Source organism: Clinocottus analis, unplaced genomic scaffold (genome assembly GCF_023055335.1).
Source record: "Clinocottus analis isolate CAN_PGR_092001 unplaced genomic scaffold, fCliAna1.0.p SCAF_13, whole genome shotgun sequence".
Classification (NCBI taxonomy): domain Eukaryota; kingdom Metazoa; phylum Chordata; class Actinopteri; order Perciformes; family Cottidae; genus Clinocottus; species Clinocottus analis.
This window is the reverse complement of record NW_027175854.1, coordinates 10,523,706-10,542,095: the sequence shown is the minus strand read 5'-3', so window position 1 is coordinate 10,542,095 and position 18,390 is coordinate 10,523,706. Positions and strand designations below refer to the sequence as shown.

The 18,390-nt window shown below is 42.7% G+C and overlaps 1 protein-coding gene across 3 annotated transcripts in view; it reads right to left on the bottom strand.

Moving 5' to 3' along the window:
- Nucleotides 1-18,390, bottom strand: part of LOC137783611 (protein unc-13 homolog B-like) — a 62,379-nt gene that overhangs the window by 34,531 nt on the left and 9,458 nt on the right. For all 3 annotated transcript variants that reach the window (XM_068573736.1, XM_068573738.1, XM_068573737.1), the window contains exons 3-8: nucleotides 13,941-14,040; nucleotides 11,920-12,037; nucleotides 11,033-11,156; nucleotides 8,358-8,431; nucleotides 8,008-8,065; nucleotides 6,131-6,350 (exon numbers count right to left, since the gene is read on the bottom strand). In XM_068573736.1, coding sequence (XP_068429837.1) covers nucleotides 6,131-6,350; nucleotides 8,008-8,065; nucleotides 8,358-8,431; nucleotides 11,033-11,156; nucleotides 11,920-12,037; nucleotides 13,941-14,040 — 694 coding nt within the window. The remainder of the gene's footprint in view (nucleotides 1-6,130; nucleotides 6,351-8,007; nucleotides 8,066-8,357; nucleotides 8,432-11,032; nucleotides 11,157-11,919; nucleotides 12,038-13,940; nucleotides 14,041-18,390) is intronic.

Genomic DNA, 18,390 nt, shown 5'->3' with positions numbered 1-18,390 from the left:
AATAAACTCATGATCTGTGTAAACAAAGTAGCCACAGTCACCATATTCTGCTGGCCACCACATTCCTTGCTCCAAAAGTGCAAGCCACTGCTGATACCATTCAGTGTCTTCGAGATACAGGGAGTCTTCTGTCTCAGTTTTTGGAGGACAGGTTGAATCTATTGGTCTATTCAAATTAAACTGACTATGAGTATGAACATTTTGTAGGACTGCATTGTCCATTCCATATTGCCAGTTAGCTGAAAAAGATAAACTTGGTGCAGTCTCCTCGTAATAGCCTTCATGATATGAAATGCCATTCAAGCTGTAAGTGCTGCCATCATTAAACGAGTGCCATTTCCCAAACTTTGCATTACTTAGTTTATTAGTTAAGTTCAATGCTCCCTCCCCATTAGATAAATATTCTCGGTTTCCCAAGTCTTCGTGGCTGTTCCATAATTTCCTTCTGGGATATTGATCATCATTCATGTATCCCTCAAACTGATATGGTTGATTTTCCTCTCGGCAAGTGACACCATGCCATGGTGTGGAGGAGTTAAATGGTTGATATGCATTTGAGGAGTTGCAGGAAATAGTAGATGCTGGTAATGGCACACCTTCACAGGCATGTGTATACACTTGATCCTCTCCTTGCAATTGATAATTCAGTGACTCGTTCTGAAACTGCTGTAATAGAGCACTTTCACGGATCCACTGGTTTTCATCATAAGAGGGACTTGTTCCATAAGGGGACAACTGACCTTGGTAATTATCATGCCCTGTTGCTCCATACAAGGAGGAAGTGCTTCTGCAAATGTTTGGCTGTATGGTCATTACTGAGGAAGGTGTTGGGCTTTGTAAAAAGGAATGAATATTTCCTGTACTATAAGCCATTGGATGAAGTGATTGAAGTGAGCTAGAATAATACATCTGAGATAAATTACCTGTGCTAATTGAGGAGTATGGTGCCTGACTCTGAAGAGATCTTGCAAAAGTAGCTGATGTTCTTAAGTCTAGACTCTCAGTATCAATTGAGACAGATGCATTGAAGAAAGTGTGTCTACTCTGCCCTGGATTGACACAACCTTGAACAACTCTTTGACAGCTGTCGCTTCTAAAGTCTGAAGAAGCACTACACTTTAATACGCCTGAATGTAACTCTGTGAACTTATTTGAGGGTACCTCTTGTTCCCTAATCTGACCTGGTGTTTCTACCTGTTTATGAGTACAAGAGTCCTCAGTAATTTTTTTGCTAAACAGTCCAGATAAAAACCCTTGTTGGGCAGGTTGTGGAATCGTTTTATTTTTTTCTGTATGTTCATGGGAGGATGGTTGTGTTACATTAGTGTCTAATTGTTTTTGCAGAGGCGTCTTTACTGTGACTGCATAATTATTGGCATTCTGAGACGGTGATTGTCCTGTCATTGTCTGGCAGGTTGTGTGGACATTTTCAGATGATTTTGTGAACTTGTTAAACAACCCTGAGAGCACTCCAGATTGACTTGCTGTCTCCACCTGTGTGGCAGTTGTCTGGCTGCTTGGCACTTTGATTTGTTGTTGTGTATCATGGATAATTTGGGGCTGTTGAGCTACATTTTCAGAGGAGGATTTAAATAGTCCAGAAAGTAGACCACTGGGTTGAGTATATTTCTGTGTTGAGCTATTTTGTGGTTGATTTTGGTTGGGAATTGGAATATTCCTTCCTCTTGGTTGCTCACAGCTGGATTTACTTGGCATAATTCCGTGTTGTTGATCTGATGGCTTCTGTTGTGCATTTATGTTGTCTGCTGAAGCAAATTTAAAAAGACCAGATAAAAGACCACTTTGTTGAGATGGTGTTTGCTGGAGTGGAACAGTTTGTTGTCGAATAAAGCCTGGTTTATTTGTGTCCTGTTGGACAACTTGCTGACCTGATGATCTATTCCTGAGATGAGGCCCTTGGTTTGGACGTTGAGTAGTTTGTTGGTTGAAACCCTGTTGATTGTGTTGAGCACTGTTTTGTTGGTGCTGACCGGTTTGGCTGTTTGAAACATTCTCAGAGGATGCAAATTTAAGCAAGCCAGATAACAACCCCTTTTTCTGAGACTGCGTTTGCTGAGTTTCATCTGAGGTCTGCTGCTGACCAGAGTCATTTCCAATGATGCTTCCCTGCTTTACAGCTTCAGAAGGCTGTACATTTTGTGGTATATTTTCTGTGGATGAAAACTTCAATAGCCCAGAGACAAAGCCCCCCATCCGCGGTACAGAATGACTTGGTTGTGGGGGAGGTTGATTGGGAAACTGTGAGGAATTACTGATCCTGTGTGGTTGATTGTCATGGGAAGCCTGCTGTGGCAAATTGCCAGATAGGTCACTGGTAGAGCCAAATTTAAGAAATCCAGATAGAAGTCCTTGTTTAGGTTGATTAGAGCCCATGTGAGAAACGTCATCAGCAGAGTTCCCTTTGAAAAGACCTGTCAACAATTTTGATTCAGGCTGACTGGGGGTGTGATGCTGCATTCCATGGTGTTCTACTATTGGTTTCTGATTTGATGGATTATTTCCATGTGAGCCAGATGACACTTCGCTGTTCTGACATTGCTGATTACTGGTAGCATTCTGATTTGAACCAGAGGGAGCAGTGGTAGGATTAAACAGGCTTGAAAACCATCCTTTTTCATTATTTTCTTGGGGCACACCAGGATTTGGTGTAAATGTGGCAGTTGTTGTTGAAGTTGAATCTTGATATGATTGCACAGGATTCTGTGGGTTTATGGAGGCACTAACATCTTCATTCGACGCAAACTTTAGAAAACCAGAGAGCATTCCTCCCTCTGATTTGGGACGCTGCTGAGTGGAGACATTTTCAGAAGAGAGAAAAGGCAGTCTAAGCTTACTTGATGATGGTTCCTCTACTGGTTTCTCTAGTCGGGGATCCTCTGTGACTCTGAACACTGGATACACTGCCACAGGTGGAACTCCCTGAGGTGGAATGGGTACAGCAGATGTGATTAATGAACCGAAGGACTTCTTGAAAGGGCTAAACAATCCAGTGTTTGCTGATTGCGTTTGGCCAGGCGTCCTTGCAGGAGGAGGCACATTCTCTTTTTCGTAAAGCATTGGATTTTGTCTGCCATATAAATCTTCATCTTGTTTTTGCTCGACATATTTATCTTGTGAGGAACTTCCTAATTTTTCTGATTTCCAATTTGTTTCTTCTTTCCCTGACTGTTTACCTTGTCGAACACATTTCTCATTCCATTGTGTATGGCTTTGAGAATATGTAGACTCTGGTGCATTTTCAGCAGAGTTCTCAGTATCCCCTGCAGAAAAAAGCTTTAAAGGATTCAATTTCCCCAAGACTGAGTTTCCTGGAGCATTTTGAGGCCTTGTTACACACTTCTGTTGTTCTTTTGTACTTGGTTGAGTCTCGTTCCTTGTTGGAGTTTTTGTTTCTTGACCTTGCTCAGCTTTATGTGAGTGAGTAGGCAAATAACTGAATGATTTGTTCTGACAACTTTCTACTGGAGATACAACAGCTACAGGAGCTGAGCCATTTGATTTTGGAATAAACGAAAACAGTTTTGTTAGGCCAGATTGATTGGAAGGTTGTGCAGATGGTGCTTGTGGAGACAGGACAGGCTGTTTGGATCCACCTCCAACTGTGAGAGAGTCAGTGAGGGAACTAAATAATGAGCTCATAGCATTTTTTACTCCAGAAATACCTTGATCAGAAGTTGTGTGTGATTGGTCCTCTCCTTTAGGATCTTTGGATGAAATATTTTGGTCTTCTCCAAAAGAATTGGTTCTATAGCTACCCTGAGATGATAGCCTCGATTTGCTTGATTTAGGAAGGGAACCATACCTGCTAATTTCCTCCTCTTTTTCAGCAAGGTATTCAGAAACTGTTTCAACGAGACACTGAAGCTCATCCATTGGGTCTACATATTCATCACTTGGTTCCTCTACAGGAGAGAGCATTGCCTCAGGAGCCCATCCTCCAAGTTTAGCTTTTCCACACTTCTTCTCTCGAGGACCCTGAGAATTTTCAACGTGACAGGAGTAAGAATACCTGTCTTTGTAATGCCTTGCGCGATCTGGATGAAAGTCTTCCGCTATAAAGGCAATGTCATCAATGTCCTCCTCTGCTCCAATTGGGTAGTGCAGATCCTCAAAGTTCTCCAAATCAAAATCAAACCTTGCCCTAATTATAGCATCTTGCTCTTTTTTGTATGCCACATAATTCTCCAAAGTGTTGTCCAGCTCATTTTTTGCCCACATCCTTGTCTTGTAGAGAAGCGCATTCTGGTGCGGCCTCAGGCATGGTGTAATACGCTCCTCTTCTTCCTGCATCTCAACTACCTGCCGCATAAACAGCTCCCCTCTCTTCTCACGGAGCAGTGCAAGGTCAGAAGGAAAAGCCTCTTCCCTCATTTTGTCTGTCTCCGTACTGAGCAATCCCCTTGGGTCCCTTATCTTTTTCTTTCGCCGCCGATCAATAGTGTCATAGCCCTCAGGGTAGGTGGGGGGAATAAAACCACTGTGTTGTGAATTCAGACGGATAGAGGTACGAGATGTCTCGGGGTAGGGTCCCCCCATTCGAAGGATAACGTTGTCTTCCCGTTCATCCAGGAAGTCACTCAGCTGGGGCTTGCCATGCCCTTTGAATTTGTTTTCCCAATCTTCGACCCCCATGCCAGAATCTACAGGTATAATTTTGACCCTTCCTTTCTGGTTTAATGATCTAGTTTAGGTTGAAGAACGGATTTAACAAAGAGGTGGGAAAGATACAGGGAAAGAAAAAGAGAAAGCAAACACACAAGAAAAAATGCAAACAAAAGTTAAGCAGAATGATAAATGAAGCAGAACGATACAGTCAATTCAAGCCAAGAAACTCTTGATGCAAATGTATAGACATAATTTAGCTTAGTCATTAATGTTGCAATAATATTGCAATGTTCTTAACATAGACTGCAGGCGAAATATCTCGCGGTTTTTGTTAATCTTGTGTTAAGACACTGTCATTTCATCAGAAAGCAAAGCTGGACTGAAAAGAAGAAAAAGAACTTGTTAAAAAAATACTGTGTTGCACATTTTGCTGTGCTTGGTTAAATGATGAATACAATTGTATGTGTATGCAAGTGCATGAGTGTTTGCATGTGCCTTTGTACATTTAGATCTTCGTAAATCCCTCAGCTCAACATTCAAGCTTATCAGTGCTTCAACACTCAGCCTGCGACAGCGGTCATGAGAATTGCATGCTACAGTAATTAACCACCATATGGCGCACACTGAACAAGTTTTGAATCACTAAAGAAATGTGCATGTGTGTCACTGACCTACTCCCTCCATGTGTGACAGAAGGATAACCTCATATGGCCAAACCAAGTCTGAAGCCTTCTAAACTACCGAACTTTAACCAACACAACAGAAGAAACTCAAGACAAAAAGAAACACTAACAATGAGCTTTCCCTGGCTGTAATCCCCTTTTCATTTTTATTTTTTTGCCTGATGTAGAATTATCCGGATCAACTTCCTATCAGTCCACACAGGCAGATTTGCAGCAGTCTCACTGGTACACGGCCCATAAAAGCACAAAAGCAGATTCCATGCACTGAGCCAATTGGCCTATTGGCCAAAATCGGCCTCAAAACAGCTGCACAGTGGTAATATTATACAAACAACAATGTATTATTATTTCTATAGCAATGGGGTCACTGATATTGTCTTTGCCTCTGTATTTAAATAGATTTTATTTTCTTCATTAAAACAATCTAAATGCCTTGTGACGTGCAAGTGAGTGGACGACTATAATAATGAATGAATGCACTCCAGCACCTAGATGGAAATTTGGGTGTGAACAAATGTGCCTTCCCTCCAATGGAACAGATCCCCCGTGGTGGACTGAAGCACTTGAATGAACCATCTACTGTGGCGCATAGGACAGCCAGCTAACAGAAAGAAAAGAAAAACTATCACGCTCCAGTGGGATTCTTAGTCATGTAAACTATCAGAGAAGCATGAGATTTAAAATGACTTCTCCTGCCACTGTGAATCTAAGAAGTTTTTTGTCAGTGATGTGTATAACTTATAAAGCGTGAAATTGAATGACTGTGTAAACTTTTTGCTGGCTGTTTGCTTTCGCAGTTTCGATATTGAGACTCCGTCTACCTTGTTCCCCTCTGGTCCCTGTAGTCCAGGTCGAAGCTATGGACCGAGTCTGTGCAGGAGTCTGGCTGGTGGTGCTGCTGCTGCCGAGGCCCCATGGGATACTGGTGCAGGGAGGAGTTGGGCTGAGCTGTTGTGTGGTACCGCGGCGGCAGACTGTTACTTGTCTCGCTGCGGTAGTCACTATCCCGGTCGTCCACGGCACTGTCCTGGTCATCCAGAGCTGCAGCAGGGGGACAAGGTGCGCTCAGTACACGCGGGTCTTTCTTGACACATTTAAATAATTAATGCTAATATTTAACCTGCATTGAAGCTTACAATCTCGTAACATAACCAAACCGCGAGGAGCCGACAGATTAAAGACACACAGGGGTCAGCGGACAGCAGGTTGATGGGGAGGTTGAGCGGGCAACGGTGGTGGTGCACCTTTACAGACCCATTACACGTGCACACACTCTTCAATGGAGGCCATCGAACTGCTGTTGATATGCATTTGTCCTGTAGATTTTGTTGCTGTATCGTCAATGTATAGAAAAATTTGGTATCTTTTTGTACTCTTGTTTTCTGAAGCTGTAAAGATGGTTACAAAATGATGAGGTCACAATATAGTTAAAACACAATTTAGCTGCGTAGAAATTTTATGCGGCAAAATACTTTGGACTAGCGTTCAGTCACCATCCAGGTGGTGGAGGAGCATCTGTAGGATTCTAATTTGTATGTGTTTAAACATGATTTTTCGGAAAAAGCAACATTGTGTTGCTATACAGATGGGACACTTTGACAGTGTGTATTGTTACATTACACACGTGACATGACTGTCCTGAGAAAAACTTATTTCAGGGCCTAATTATCTGCATGCCGGAGGAGAGAGTAAAGTTTATCTTCCCAAAGTGATAGAGTGAAGGTACAAGGAGGAACCTCTGTTGATATCCCTTGGGAAGAAACGCTGACACGCAGCACAAAAACTGTTTAGCAAAGACTGCCACCTATCAGTTTGGTGATGCAACTGCAACTTACACCATTTCATTAATATTTGATAAGGGCTCCTGTTGTTAAGCAAACTTTCAGAAATATTTCTACAGTTACTTTTATATCTTAATATTATTGATCTCAGTGTCCCCATTGAATTCAAGCTAATTCTTTCTAAAAACATGCAAGGAGCACAATTTCGAAGTTGTCCTGACTTTATCTAGGACACGTGCTAAACTAAATCTAATAATTTATGATTGATGTATATTTGGGTAATGATAATTATGTGACATCAGCACAAACTGTAAAGAGGAAAACGGCAAAAGCAGGGATTGGAAGTTAAACAAAAATGAAATAAAATAAGACCAAAGTGGGTTCAGGGGGAAATCACTGAGGAAAATCACGTGTTACTGGAGAAATAATGAAAAACAAAATGCTCAGAAGCTTTAGTGATTGATGACATGTTATTGGGGAATACAGTGACCGTGGGACATGCAGAGGGCACTGAGGATTGGCCAGGCGGGGTCGAGTGTGGTGAGGAGAATCAAAGTTTTGTTTTACATACTCAGTGGGTCAGCCCATCCGAAATAGTTGCCTGGTGGAAGTGCAGACGTTACAAAAGTGAGAGGTATAGTAAGAGGGTGCAGGGGTTGTGAAAACAAAGAAAAAAATCCCCTCTGTCGTGATAGTGAGAGGCTAGGAGGATGTTATGTTTGTTAAAAATAAAAATAAAAACGTGTGTCTCTAGTCCTTCATTTTCAACTCGGTGTAAGAGTGCTCGACTGTCACAACATCAGGCAGACCAATAGGGTTTATGTAAGAGAGGGAAATCATTTGAAAGCCTGAAAGCCAGCATGGTGGAGAGGCGGCTCCATCTAGAGGCCGAGTGGAGAACGGGCGGGCACACTCACAGCACTGGGAGGCCGCAAACGGCGGCGGGCGACTCTGAACATCATCGTGAAGAGGGTACTACAGAGGAGACAAACGGCAGGCATCAATGTCACCCATGTTGCTGTTACTGAGCACAGTAATTCAGCAGCTCATCAACATTTGCAACAACAACGATGAGGATAAATGCAACGGTTCGGCGACATCGGTGCAAAAAGTAGTTGCAGACAAGAACACAGAAGCGCGTTCCTTTTAAAACAAAAGGGAACTGGTGGACTTTGTCTGCATGATTTAACTGTGAAAAGAAACAACTCCCAAGACATGCACGGCGTATTCCTCAATAGTAAAATGTTGTTATATAATTGCACGTCACCTCATCGTGGATTCCCATGGTATTGATGCGTTCCAGCTTGCCCGTCCAGTACTGCGCCTCATCATCTGGGATGTCTGGTAACAAAATATGTACAACACAGCAGATGAACATAGATATAAACGTGTGTTGGAAGTTAACATCCTGCTCCCTCGGATTTAAAGCAAAAGAAAATCCAACTGCAGGATGGGAGTGTTTTTTTTTTCTCCGAATATTCTCCCTCTAAGCCCAGAGAACTGTTGTGTTCTCGGCCTGCGCACTAAAGCCAACAAGTTCACTCTCTAAACAAAGGCTCTTAATACTCTCAGACAAATCCAGTCATTATCAGTGCTGTCATCTCATTTACACAACATGCTTTATCCAATAAGGAAAGCTTTCAAAATGACAGGAAATTGTGCCTTTTGGTTTGATGATGTCATGGACGCCGCTTCCAGGACAAGGGTTGTCGCTAAAGGAGGCCGTATCGTGCCTTTCAGATGCAGCCAAATGAAACAATCAGCCTTTTCGGTGGGAGCAGCAAGCTCCCTGGAAGGAAGTGTCTGCACAGCATAGATTTAAAAAAACTTAACCAGGACTGATGTATAATTTATATTCAACAGAAAACAGTGGAATTGTGCTTGGAGTTAGTAAGTCCTTATTGAATATGAGCTTTTTTTTAAATTGTGTGCATTGTTCTCTATCTTTTTCTCTCAATGAACATTGGTACATTTATTCAAATGTAAAAACCTTTGTCCAACTTGTTAGCTCATTTTAAAGTTGTGTCAGGCAAAACTTAGTTGCTGATCTGAAGCGAGTCCCATATGAACAATAAATACAACAACAAAAAATGAAGTAGTATCAGATCAGGTGCTCTGACCAGTCCCACTTCTCACGTGTGGGTGTGCTGCTTTGCAGACAGATGCACAGTAAAGGCCGTGCGCACAAAGGCCAGGGCTTCAAAGACACACCGGCCGCAGCTTTAATGAACAGCTCCGGTGCCATGGAGAGTCACCATGACCTCCCGCTGCCTTGAAAGGACTCCTCTCAAAAACGTGAAAAACACAGTAGCCCTGCTCCCACTTTGATGCCCTTTGATCGCAACGTTTGAGCCGGACATGAAGTGCCGAAAAACAGAGCTGCTCCGGCTGGAACTGTGGTCAAGGAGCAAATTGGCCGTTTCACCCTCCGATCATGCAGAGCCTTCATTTAATCAAATCTAATACAATTCAGGGCCATGTTTTTTTTCTCTTCATATTGCTAAATTTATATATTTGTAGGGTCCAGCATTCTGTCTGTAAAGCCAACGAGGTGTAGTGAGTTAGTTGGGACACAACGGAAAACATTAAAGCGACCGCAATGAGGAACTCTGCATCACTAGCAGGACTTAGGCACTTAGACAGAGACTAAAAATGTAAAAATCTCAGATGAATCCATCTACAAAACAACAGACAGACAAAGTTAGTGGACAGTCTACCCAAGCCGAGGTCAAGCAAAATCACTGTTGGATGTAATATTTGTCTAAAGTCTGACGCAACTACAGGCAACTAAACAATGCCTCTTGTGTTGATATATATATATATATATATATATAGATATATATATATATATATATATATATATATATATATATATATATATATATAGATATCTATATATATATATATATATATATCTATATATATATATATATATATAGATATCTATATATATATATATATATATATCTATATATATATATATATATAGATATATATATATATATATATATAGATATATAGATATCTATAGATAGATAGATAGATAGATAGATAGATACACACACACACACGCATATAAAGATACGCCAAATAAAAGGCTAACGTTGACAGATGTTTAAAACTATTACAAATGTATGAGACAATAAAACACTAGGGAACATCACCCAAAAAAACAAACAATGAATGCAGCTTTAATCAAAAATAATAATAATAAGTGACTTAAACTGTCCCACAGTCATACTCTGCACATACTAATGTATACATACTGTAAATATTTAAATATATAAAAGTCATTTTTATTGGTTTCTTAATCCGGTTGGCCACAATGGAACAACCGGGCAAAGATCAAACCATATTACTGAACCTAAGTTAATAAAGGGAGATCTGTCGTTGATGAAACAGTGGCCTCAATTTAAGACGGACAGGAAGTTCTAATCCCCAGTGGAACCAGATAGAGGACGTTTGACTGTAAGACGAAGAATAAAGGCAGCCCGCTCCGAGCCGTTCAGCTGCTCAACTCAAGCGTCAGCCAATGAGATCATGTGATTTTCTCATGAAAAATGTTGTACACATGGACCTTTTGATTTATTTTTGTTTTTACTTGAGGTCCAGATGATGCTTGCATGGGGCTACGGGACACCAGGTTACAGGACTTCATCAGCTTGTCAGAAGGCGCTTCAAGCTGGGCAGCTTTCCCCCGCGGAGCTTCACGGAGCGACCGCTGACATTTTCGGCAGGAAAAACATGTGTGGCCTTTGTTGGAACTCCAAGGGTCAAGGTTTTTATTCGCCCCGAGGGAACTGGAATCAGTGCCCTCCACTGTTGTCGAGAGCAGGTACTTGAGGTGACAGCTCGGATAAGCGCCTGATCTTTTCAAATATGTGGTTTGTTCGTCGGGAGATTCGCAGCTAAAACACAAAAGAAGTAAAGTAACCGTCTCACCAAAAGGCAGCTCGAAGCGCGTGTCCAGCAGAAGGCGGTGGGGCGTCGGGTTCTTGGTGCCATATATCTCGTCTGCCTTCATCAGGACCTCCGCATCCAGAAAGATCCAGTCGCCCGAGCCCTCCTGCAATTGAGATACGTTATATACATATATTTTTGTTGGTATATTTGGTACAGTGCACATTAACACATCCATGTAGATGCACCACAGTTAGCCAAGAGGCTATTTAAAAAAAATCTATAGTCCATAGACAGATGTTATGAAGTCAGCCTAAAAAACTGAATATCAAAATATGTTTTCCTTTATAAGCATGCAGAAACAATAATACAAAGAAGAGGGAATTAATTAATCAATTAATATAAGTAGAAACATCATTCAGGACATTTTCAAGTACTAAGACATGAGACACAGAGGCTCACAATACAACACATGCTAAGCAAATGAATGAGGGATAATTATAAATAGAAACCTGGACTGAAATACTAAATGACGAGGCATTGTTCAACAATAAAAACATACAGAGCAGAAGCACAAACCACAAAAGCATGCAGAGTATGTAAAATATATGACTCAATCGGACACAACAGAACAATAATAAAAGAGATGCAAATGCAAGTCGATGAGGTCCTTCTTTGTGACTCAACCTACTACACCATTAGTATTATATATTTGAGAATTTGTATTATTTCTAAGATAATTAACAGTGAAGCCACATTGAGTCTGAAAGTCTATGGAGTTGATGGAAGTGAAATATCTTTTTACAAATGATAAACATAATTTAAAAAAAAGGAAATTCTTACGACTGGTTTTACTTTTCCGTCGAACATATGAATCATATGTGTGTCTGTGTGTGTGTGTGTGTGTGTCTGTGTGTGCATGATCGGACCTCCTCTGATTGCTGGATGCTCGTCAGAGGAATCCAAGCCGTCCCCACCATGGTGTCCCAGATGAGGCCTTTGTTCCACACCTCCACGATGAGGCCGAGGTCCAGCCGGTTGATCTCGCTGAAGGGGGAAGAAGGGGGTGGTATTCATGTTTGAAATAATGTCAAGCTTCCATAAAAAATAAATACAAAAAAAGCCCTCCCTTATAAACAGCGTGGGAAATGCAAGCGAATAAGAGCCGAACAATGACCGTGTACTTTGGGGCTTTGTTATCAGAATGTTACTTTATTTTTTTTTTAACCAAGGAAACTTTCAAATATGTCACTCGACACTCAATGAATCTGAAAATGTCTCCATAATAACTGCCAGGCACGACCAGCGGCTTATAACAAAGGCTACCTTCCTCTTTTTGTTGTGTAATAGCTGTCATAATACATTCAGGCCTTTTTTTTGTCATTCAGCGTGCTATTCAAAAAGGGCTCGAAAACAGCTTGATGACAGCAATGAACTGGCATACACATGTTTGAAAGAGCCGCTTGACAAGGGCATTTGCATATTCTCCTCTTTGGCGGCTGACATCTATCGACGGGCGCCAAACAAAAGGAAGATGAGAGAAAGGATAATAAAGACAGCAGTGAATTGAGCGAACTGCAGGGAGGATGTGGGGGATGTGAGGAGGGTCCAGGGTGTCCAGGTGCAGAACTATACAGTAGGCTTTCTAAATCAGGTGCTCATTCAAAATGCCGCAAAATACAAACTCAAAAGGTGCTGTATCATGTGACTAAATCAGGAATCTGGAGGAAATATAGTATTCAAAGTAACAATGAGAATTCTAAAGCATCCAGTATACCTTAAATGTCACAAATGACTGAGAGACAATAGTTTGATTAAAGGAATACACATTTATAGACACTCAGCGTATGCCTGCTTATATTTTGAGCATCTTTCTTTTAAAAGCCAAATCAATTATTTAAAATTCAGCGTAAATGAAATCATGAACATATGAATATAACACATTTAAATGACTTTTAGAAAAAAAAAGAAGAAAAAAAATTCTATGATTTTTTCAGGCATGGAAATAACCACTTTAAAATTCCATGACTTTTCCAGGTTTTCTATGACTATAAGAACTCTGATAAATGAAAACACTTCATTCAAACTCAGAAACAAGCGGTGGCATATAAATGCTTTGGGCTCAGATTCGTTGCCCAAGACATTTCATACAATCTCACCCAAAACGTCCCTGGCAGCAGAGTGTTGACTGGGGGACTGTGATGCACTCAGCTGTGTTAATTAGTAAAGTATTTAGACAGCTGAGTGCATCACTGGGTGGCTGTTAGCCAAACACAGCGTCCAAAAAAATAAAAGTGTTAATTGTTTTGACCCCCCCCTTCCCCGCCCCCCATACACCATTTTTCTTTCTTTCTGGCAGTTAGATCACAGCCCTCATGTCTGTGCAATAGACATGTAGCTGAATCTAGTTAGCTCATCTTAGCACAAAGACGAGGAACAGAAGGAAAACACTTCAGTCCGTCAAAAGGAAACAAAAATGTGCCTTCCAGCGATGCTAAATCTATATGCTGCAGTTCCTTTTTAATGGAGATAAAGGTAAAATATATGCACTTTTGTTGCAACAGGTGTTGCTGAGAATTAGCCCGAAACGCCGATGAATGGCTGTGTTTTGATGTTCAGTAACACCTCGCTGACACATCATTAATGGAGAGTGGAAGGATGAAGGTCTGGAAAAACAAACACCGTTGCAATGAGGGAGTTCACTAAAGACAAACAATGACACACATGAAACAACATGCTGGCTCTCTCGTCGCCATAGATACCTTTCAAGGGAAAGTAAAATGAGGAAATTAAACCAATGAATTACTCGGAGGGAAATGAACGGCAGCTGTTTACCGAGCTACTCGCATAGCTCCCAAACAAGACACCTCTCCTGTAGATTTCAGCACGAGGGAGGAACTAATATATATACTCAGAATATATGAAAAATCGTGTTGGATTTTTAACTTACAACATGAAGTCCTGTTCCCAGCAGGGCTGGTCGCCCCGCACCGTGATGGTTGTGCTCTTGACATTCTGCACCTTTAGCGTCACGTAGGCGTTGAACTTGTCTGAAGACGAAGGAAAAATGAGATTGTAGTTGTAAGTTAGTGCCGAAGTGGTCACAATACACCGAGAACATGTGGAGGGGCTGCATCAGGAAGGGACACACGTGTGTGTGTGTGTGTGTGTGTGTGTGTGTGTGTGTGTGTGTGTCACTATAAGCACAGCAAAATGAGACATAATATACTGTAGTGATTAGTACAGTGAGAACATGTCTGCAGGAATGTCATGCAGCCGAGCTAAAATACACGCATAATACAGACCATGTCAGTTCTACTTTGGCTTTGTGCGGTAGAAAAAGACATCAGGAGCTCTAGTGAGAGTGAAAGCAGATAAATCCCCCCCAACTATGTCAAGCCAGGCTGGGCAGGGACAGGCCAGAAAACACTGACCCTGTTAATCTGCAAAGAGAGCCAGCCCCATGCAGCAGATACAAGTACAGGATCCTGCATTGTGGATCGCAGCTTCCCCAGAACAACTGCCCACTAAACACACGTCACAGAGGCAGACGGGTCCACCGATACTGGATAGCGGAGTGGAAGGCCCTCCTGATCTCTCCCTGCTGTGGGAAAAGGTCTACGTCGTCCCTGATACGATCAGGGCTAAAAGGCGAAATACGGCAAGGTCGAAAGGTGACAGCCTTTACAAACAGAGTAGTAAATTTACTCTGTTGTTTTTTTCTTCTTTTTTTCCTCCTTTAATCAAACTGGCACTGTCAAGACAACTTCCCCGCCCAGTCATCTCCATCAGCCTCCTCTCGGCCAGTCAGCAGAGGCGAAAACAAATTGTCCGCGCCAGCTGTCTGCCCTGGGCGGGGTGATGGCTGAAGGATGAGGGGAGAGAAGGGGAGGGGGATGGGGGCTGGGATTAGACTGCCAGTGACACAGCCACCACTATTTCATTTCTCTCAGGGTGAGGGAGCGTCAACACGCGCCTGCCGATGTACTCTGTTTCGCTCAGGCAGATAACCGGGCTCGCTGCGCAACCAGTGGTCCTCCCTGCGAACTGTCCACCCCCTCCATCCCAATTCTAGCAGCCTAAATCCGACCCCCTACCTGCACACAAGAGCATGCAGATGGAGGAAACGGCTTAAATTGAAATGCTGATCTTGAGTGTGGGTTGGATGGCAGACTGGGATGGGCAATACGGATTAAGTCACATTATAACTAACTTTTATGACTTCAAATTTCAAACTGAATAAGGAGGGAATCATCAGAGAGGGATGTCTGATCTTCACAGCTCAACTGAATGAATTACTTCATCACAACGTTTTGTCCTGTACTTAAGGGCGAATTATACTTCTGCAACTACAACTGCGGCTGGCCACACAGTCGGATTGACGGACTTGTTTTGGTTTATGGTCCCCGTGCGTTTTTCATACGGCAAAACAGTGGGTGGCGCAACGACCGTTTAGAGTAGACATACACACCAACGTTCACCGATATCTCCCTCCAGGAATTCACCTCCATCTGCGTGTCCTCATAATCCGTCAGACAGGTTATATAAATGCTCATATTTGCAGACCTCTTCAGCCAAACGTTCTTCAACGGGATCCATTGTTTGTGTTTCTGCTTTGGCTTTTAAAAACAGCGGCATTATGCTATGAAACCGGAAATGCCAGACTCAGAAAGGATGTGGTTAGCGGACCAATCACAGCCTCGTGGGCTTGCGTTGCTTTGACGGATAGTGAGAAATTTGGGGTGACGCACGCAAGCACGCAAAATGGCCGATTTGACCACGCAAGGTCGGCCATGCGTGTCTTGCGTGCTTGCGTCTCTGCGTAAAACCCGAGTATAAATCAGCCTTAAGAAGAAGTTGACTTAAACAAACGACAAAAAAATGAATCCCGGGAATTTCATTAAACTGAATCAAAAGAATGCTGAACAAAAGAAAGCATACAGGCCGCCCACTCCTTTTGCCGGCCTCAAATCACATAGAAGAACGAACAAAAAGCGGTAATCCAAGATCTCTCAGGTGACGGCCAACGACTCAAATCGCTCTCTCGGTCCCCTTTCATACCATCGAGCGCGGAAACTGTGAAATGGGCTGTACTTGTAAAGTACTCAAAGTGCTTTAACACATGACATCATGGACACCCACATACACTAATGAGAGGGGCTAAGGTGCCATGAGGTCATCAGGAGTAACTAACATTCATAGACACATCCACACACCGTAAACACAGCGACGGGAGCGATTTAAGTGTCTTTCCCAATGATACATCGATATGGGCTAGCGGAACCGGGGATCGAACCGCCGATCCTCTGATTGAGTAAGTAAGTAAGTAAGTGAGTAATGTTTATAGCTAACTTTTTACAGGCAAGGGTCATAAAGTGGGGGTCAGGAAAAATATATAAATAAGAGATAGAACCAGATTGACAATTACAGGGCCAAACATTTCAACAGAAAAATGATAAAATGATAAAAAGCAGGTTATAGAGCATGTGTTTAACTAAACGCTAGTGTAAATAAGTATGTTTTTAGTAGGCTTCTAAAAGTTGAAACTGAAACAGCAAAACGCAGAGGAGCAGGCAGAGTGTTCCAAAGCCTTGGAGCTACTGCCTCAAAAGCTCGGTCACCACGTGTTTTAAGACGAGTGTGTGGGACGGTCAGAAGGTTTAATTGGTTGGACCTGAGGTTACGGGCTGTGGAGTAAGGGCGAAGTAGTTCAACCACATACAATGGATTCTGGACATGGAGTCTGGCCATTGAAGGACGACCTTGCTCACCACTGAGCCACAGTTGTCCATTAAGAGAGTGCGCTTTACCGTGCGAATATCTCGCACACTCTCCTGCTGCGAGGAGACAATGAGGGAAAAACACTCTCCTTGATTGAGGCAGAACAACCACGGAAATCCCATGAACCCAGAAATCTAACGAGACCATCTCATGTCATCACCTCAATTGATGGTGTATCAAAAAACTAAAACATTGCATTGAAGTGAATATTTTATTCCGTTCCTGTAAATATATGTTACATATGACCGTGATGGGCAGCCCTACAAAACTACATTGTTTAGATTTGCACTTCTGAAATATCAGTGAGCACAATCATTAGGGCTGCGTATAGTAATTATTAGAATCATCCTCAAAATGTGCAGATTATTTTCTGTCAATTGTTTGGTCCAGATTTGACTATGGCCTCCCCATTGCTTCTTGTATCTGCAACAACAGCCCCAACACACACACACACACACACGCACACACACGCACACGCACGCGCACGCACACGCACACACACACACACACACACACACACTCTTTTGGTCCATGAGAAATAAAACCCAATGCATCACCTGACCACACACACTAAACAAAGATTTGTTTCCCCCTGGTTACTGCCGACAACGTATTAAAACATTTACTCTGCACATAGTGTGTAACACAGCAGCAGGATAAGTAAACGCAACCCTTGACACAATGGGACGGTAAACAACTGATACAGGTGGATTATTAGGACGTGCAGCTGACACACACTAGAAATAAAGATTGAATTAGGCCCCCCAAAACAAGACTACGGTGAACTGAAAGCCGGTGACCCACACAACACACGACGTGGCCAGAAAGCATTGCCCTCCTACAAGCACTCCGAGTGAAAGGAGACAGACCTAATTAGTGGGTGGGTAGGGGTGGAAGGGGGGGGGCATTGGGACAAAACACAGGCATTATTAGAAAGGAGCCTGGGGGATGCTCAAGCCTTTTCCCTAATTAGATAGTCCATGCATTGTGCCACATTTGGGCCAGCTCTCATGATTAGAGGAGATGAGATAAGGGAAAAGGATGTATGGATTAGATAAGAGCCACTTAGCGGCTGTGGGCCCTTTACAGCAGGTGCTGCCCACAATGTGGCTGATACAATCTGCCCTGCTGAGGAGAAAGCAGTAATAACTGCTTGGGGTTGGGGGGCTTGGCATGATGGATTTGTCCAGCAAAAAGACATTAACCCTCTGAACTAAGAAAACCCGGCAGCATTATGGAAAGCATGTTTTTTAAACGATCGCCAAAAACGACAGCGTGCAGGGATGAGGGGGGTTGGCGATGCACTCAGCTGCCATCCCCGCTGATTAAGTCGGGACTCAGCAGGCGTTTAATGGCAGTATAAAACAGCCAATGACGATGCGTTTTGAGAAAGTGCGAGTCACTGTATCCAGGTTAAGTTAACCCGACTGACATTCAATTCATCCAGAACCACCACTGGCTCCTGGTCCCACAACGCATTTATTACTAAATCCTTCTCCTCACCCATAAAGCCTTCCACAATCAGGCCCGCTCCTACCTCACTGGCCTGCTCCACCAGCACACTCCATCCTGTCAGCTCCGCTCCTCTGATGCCAACCTCCTGTCCATCCCCAATAGGA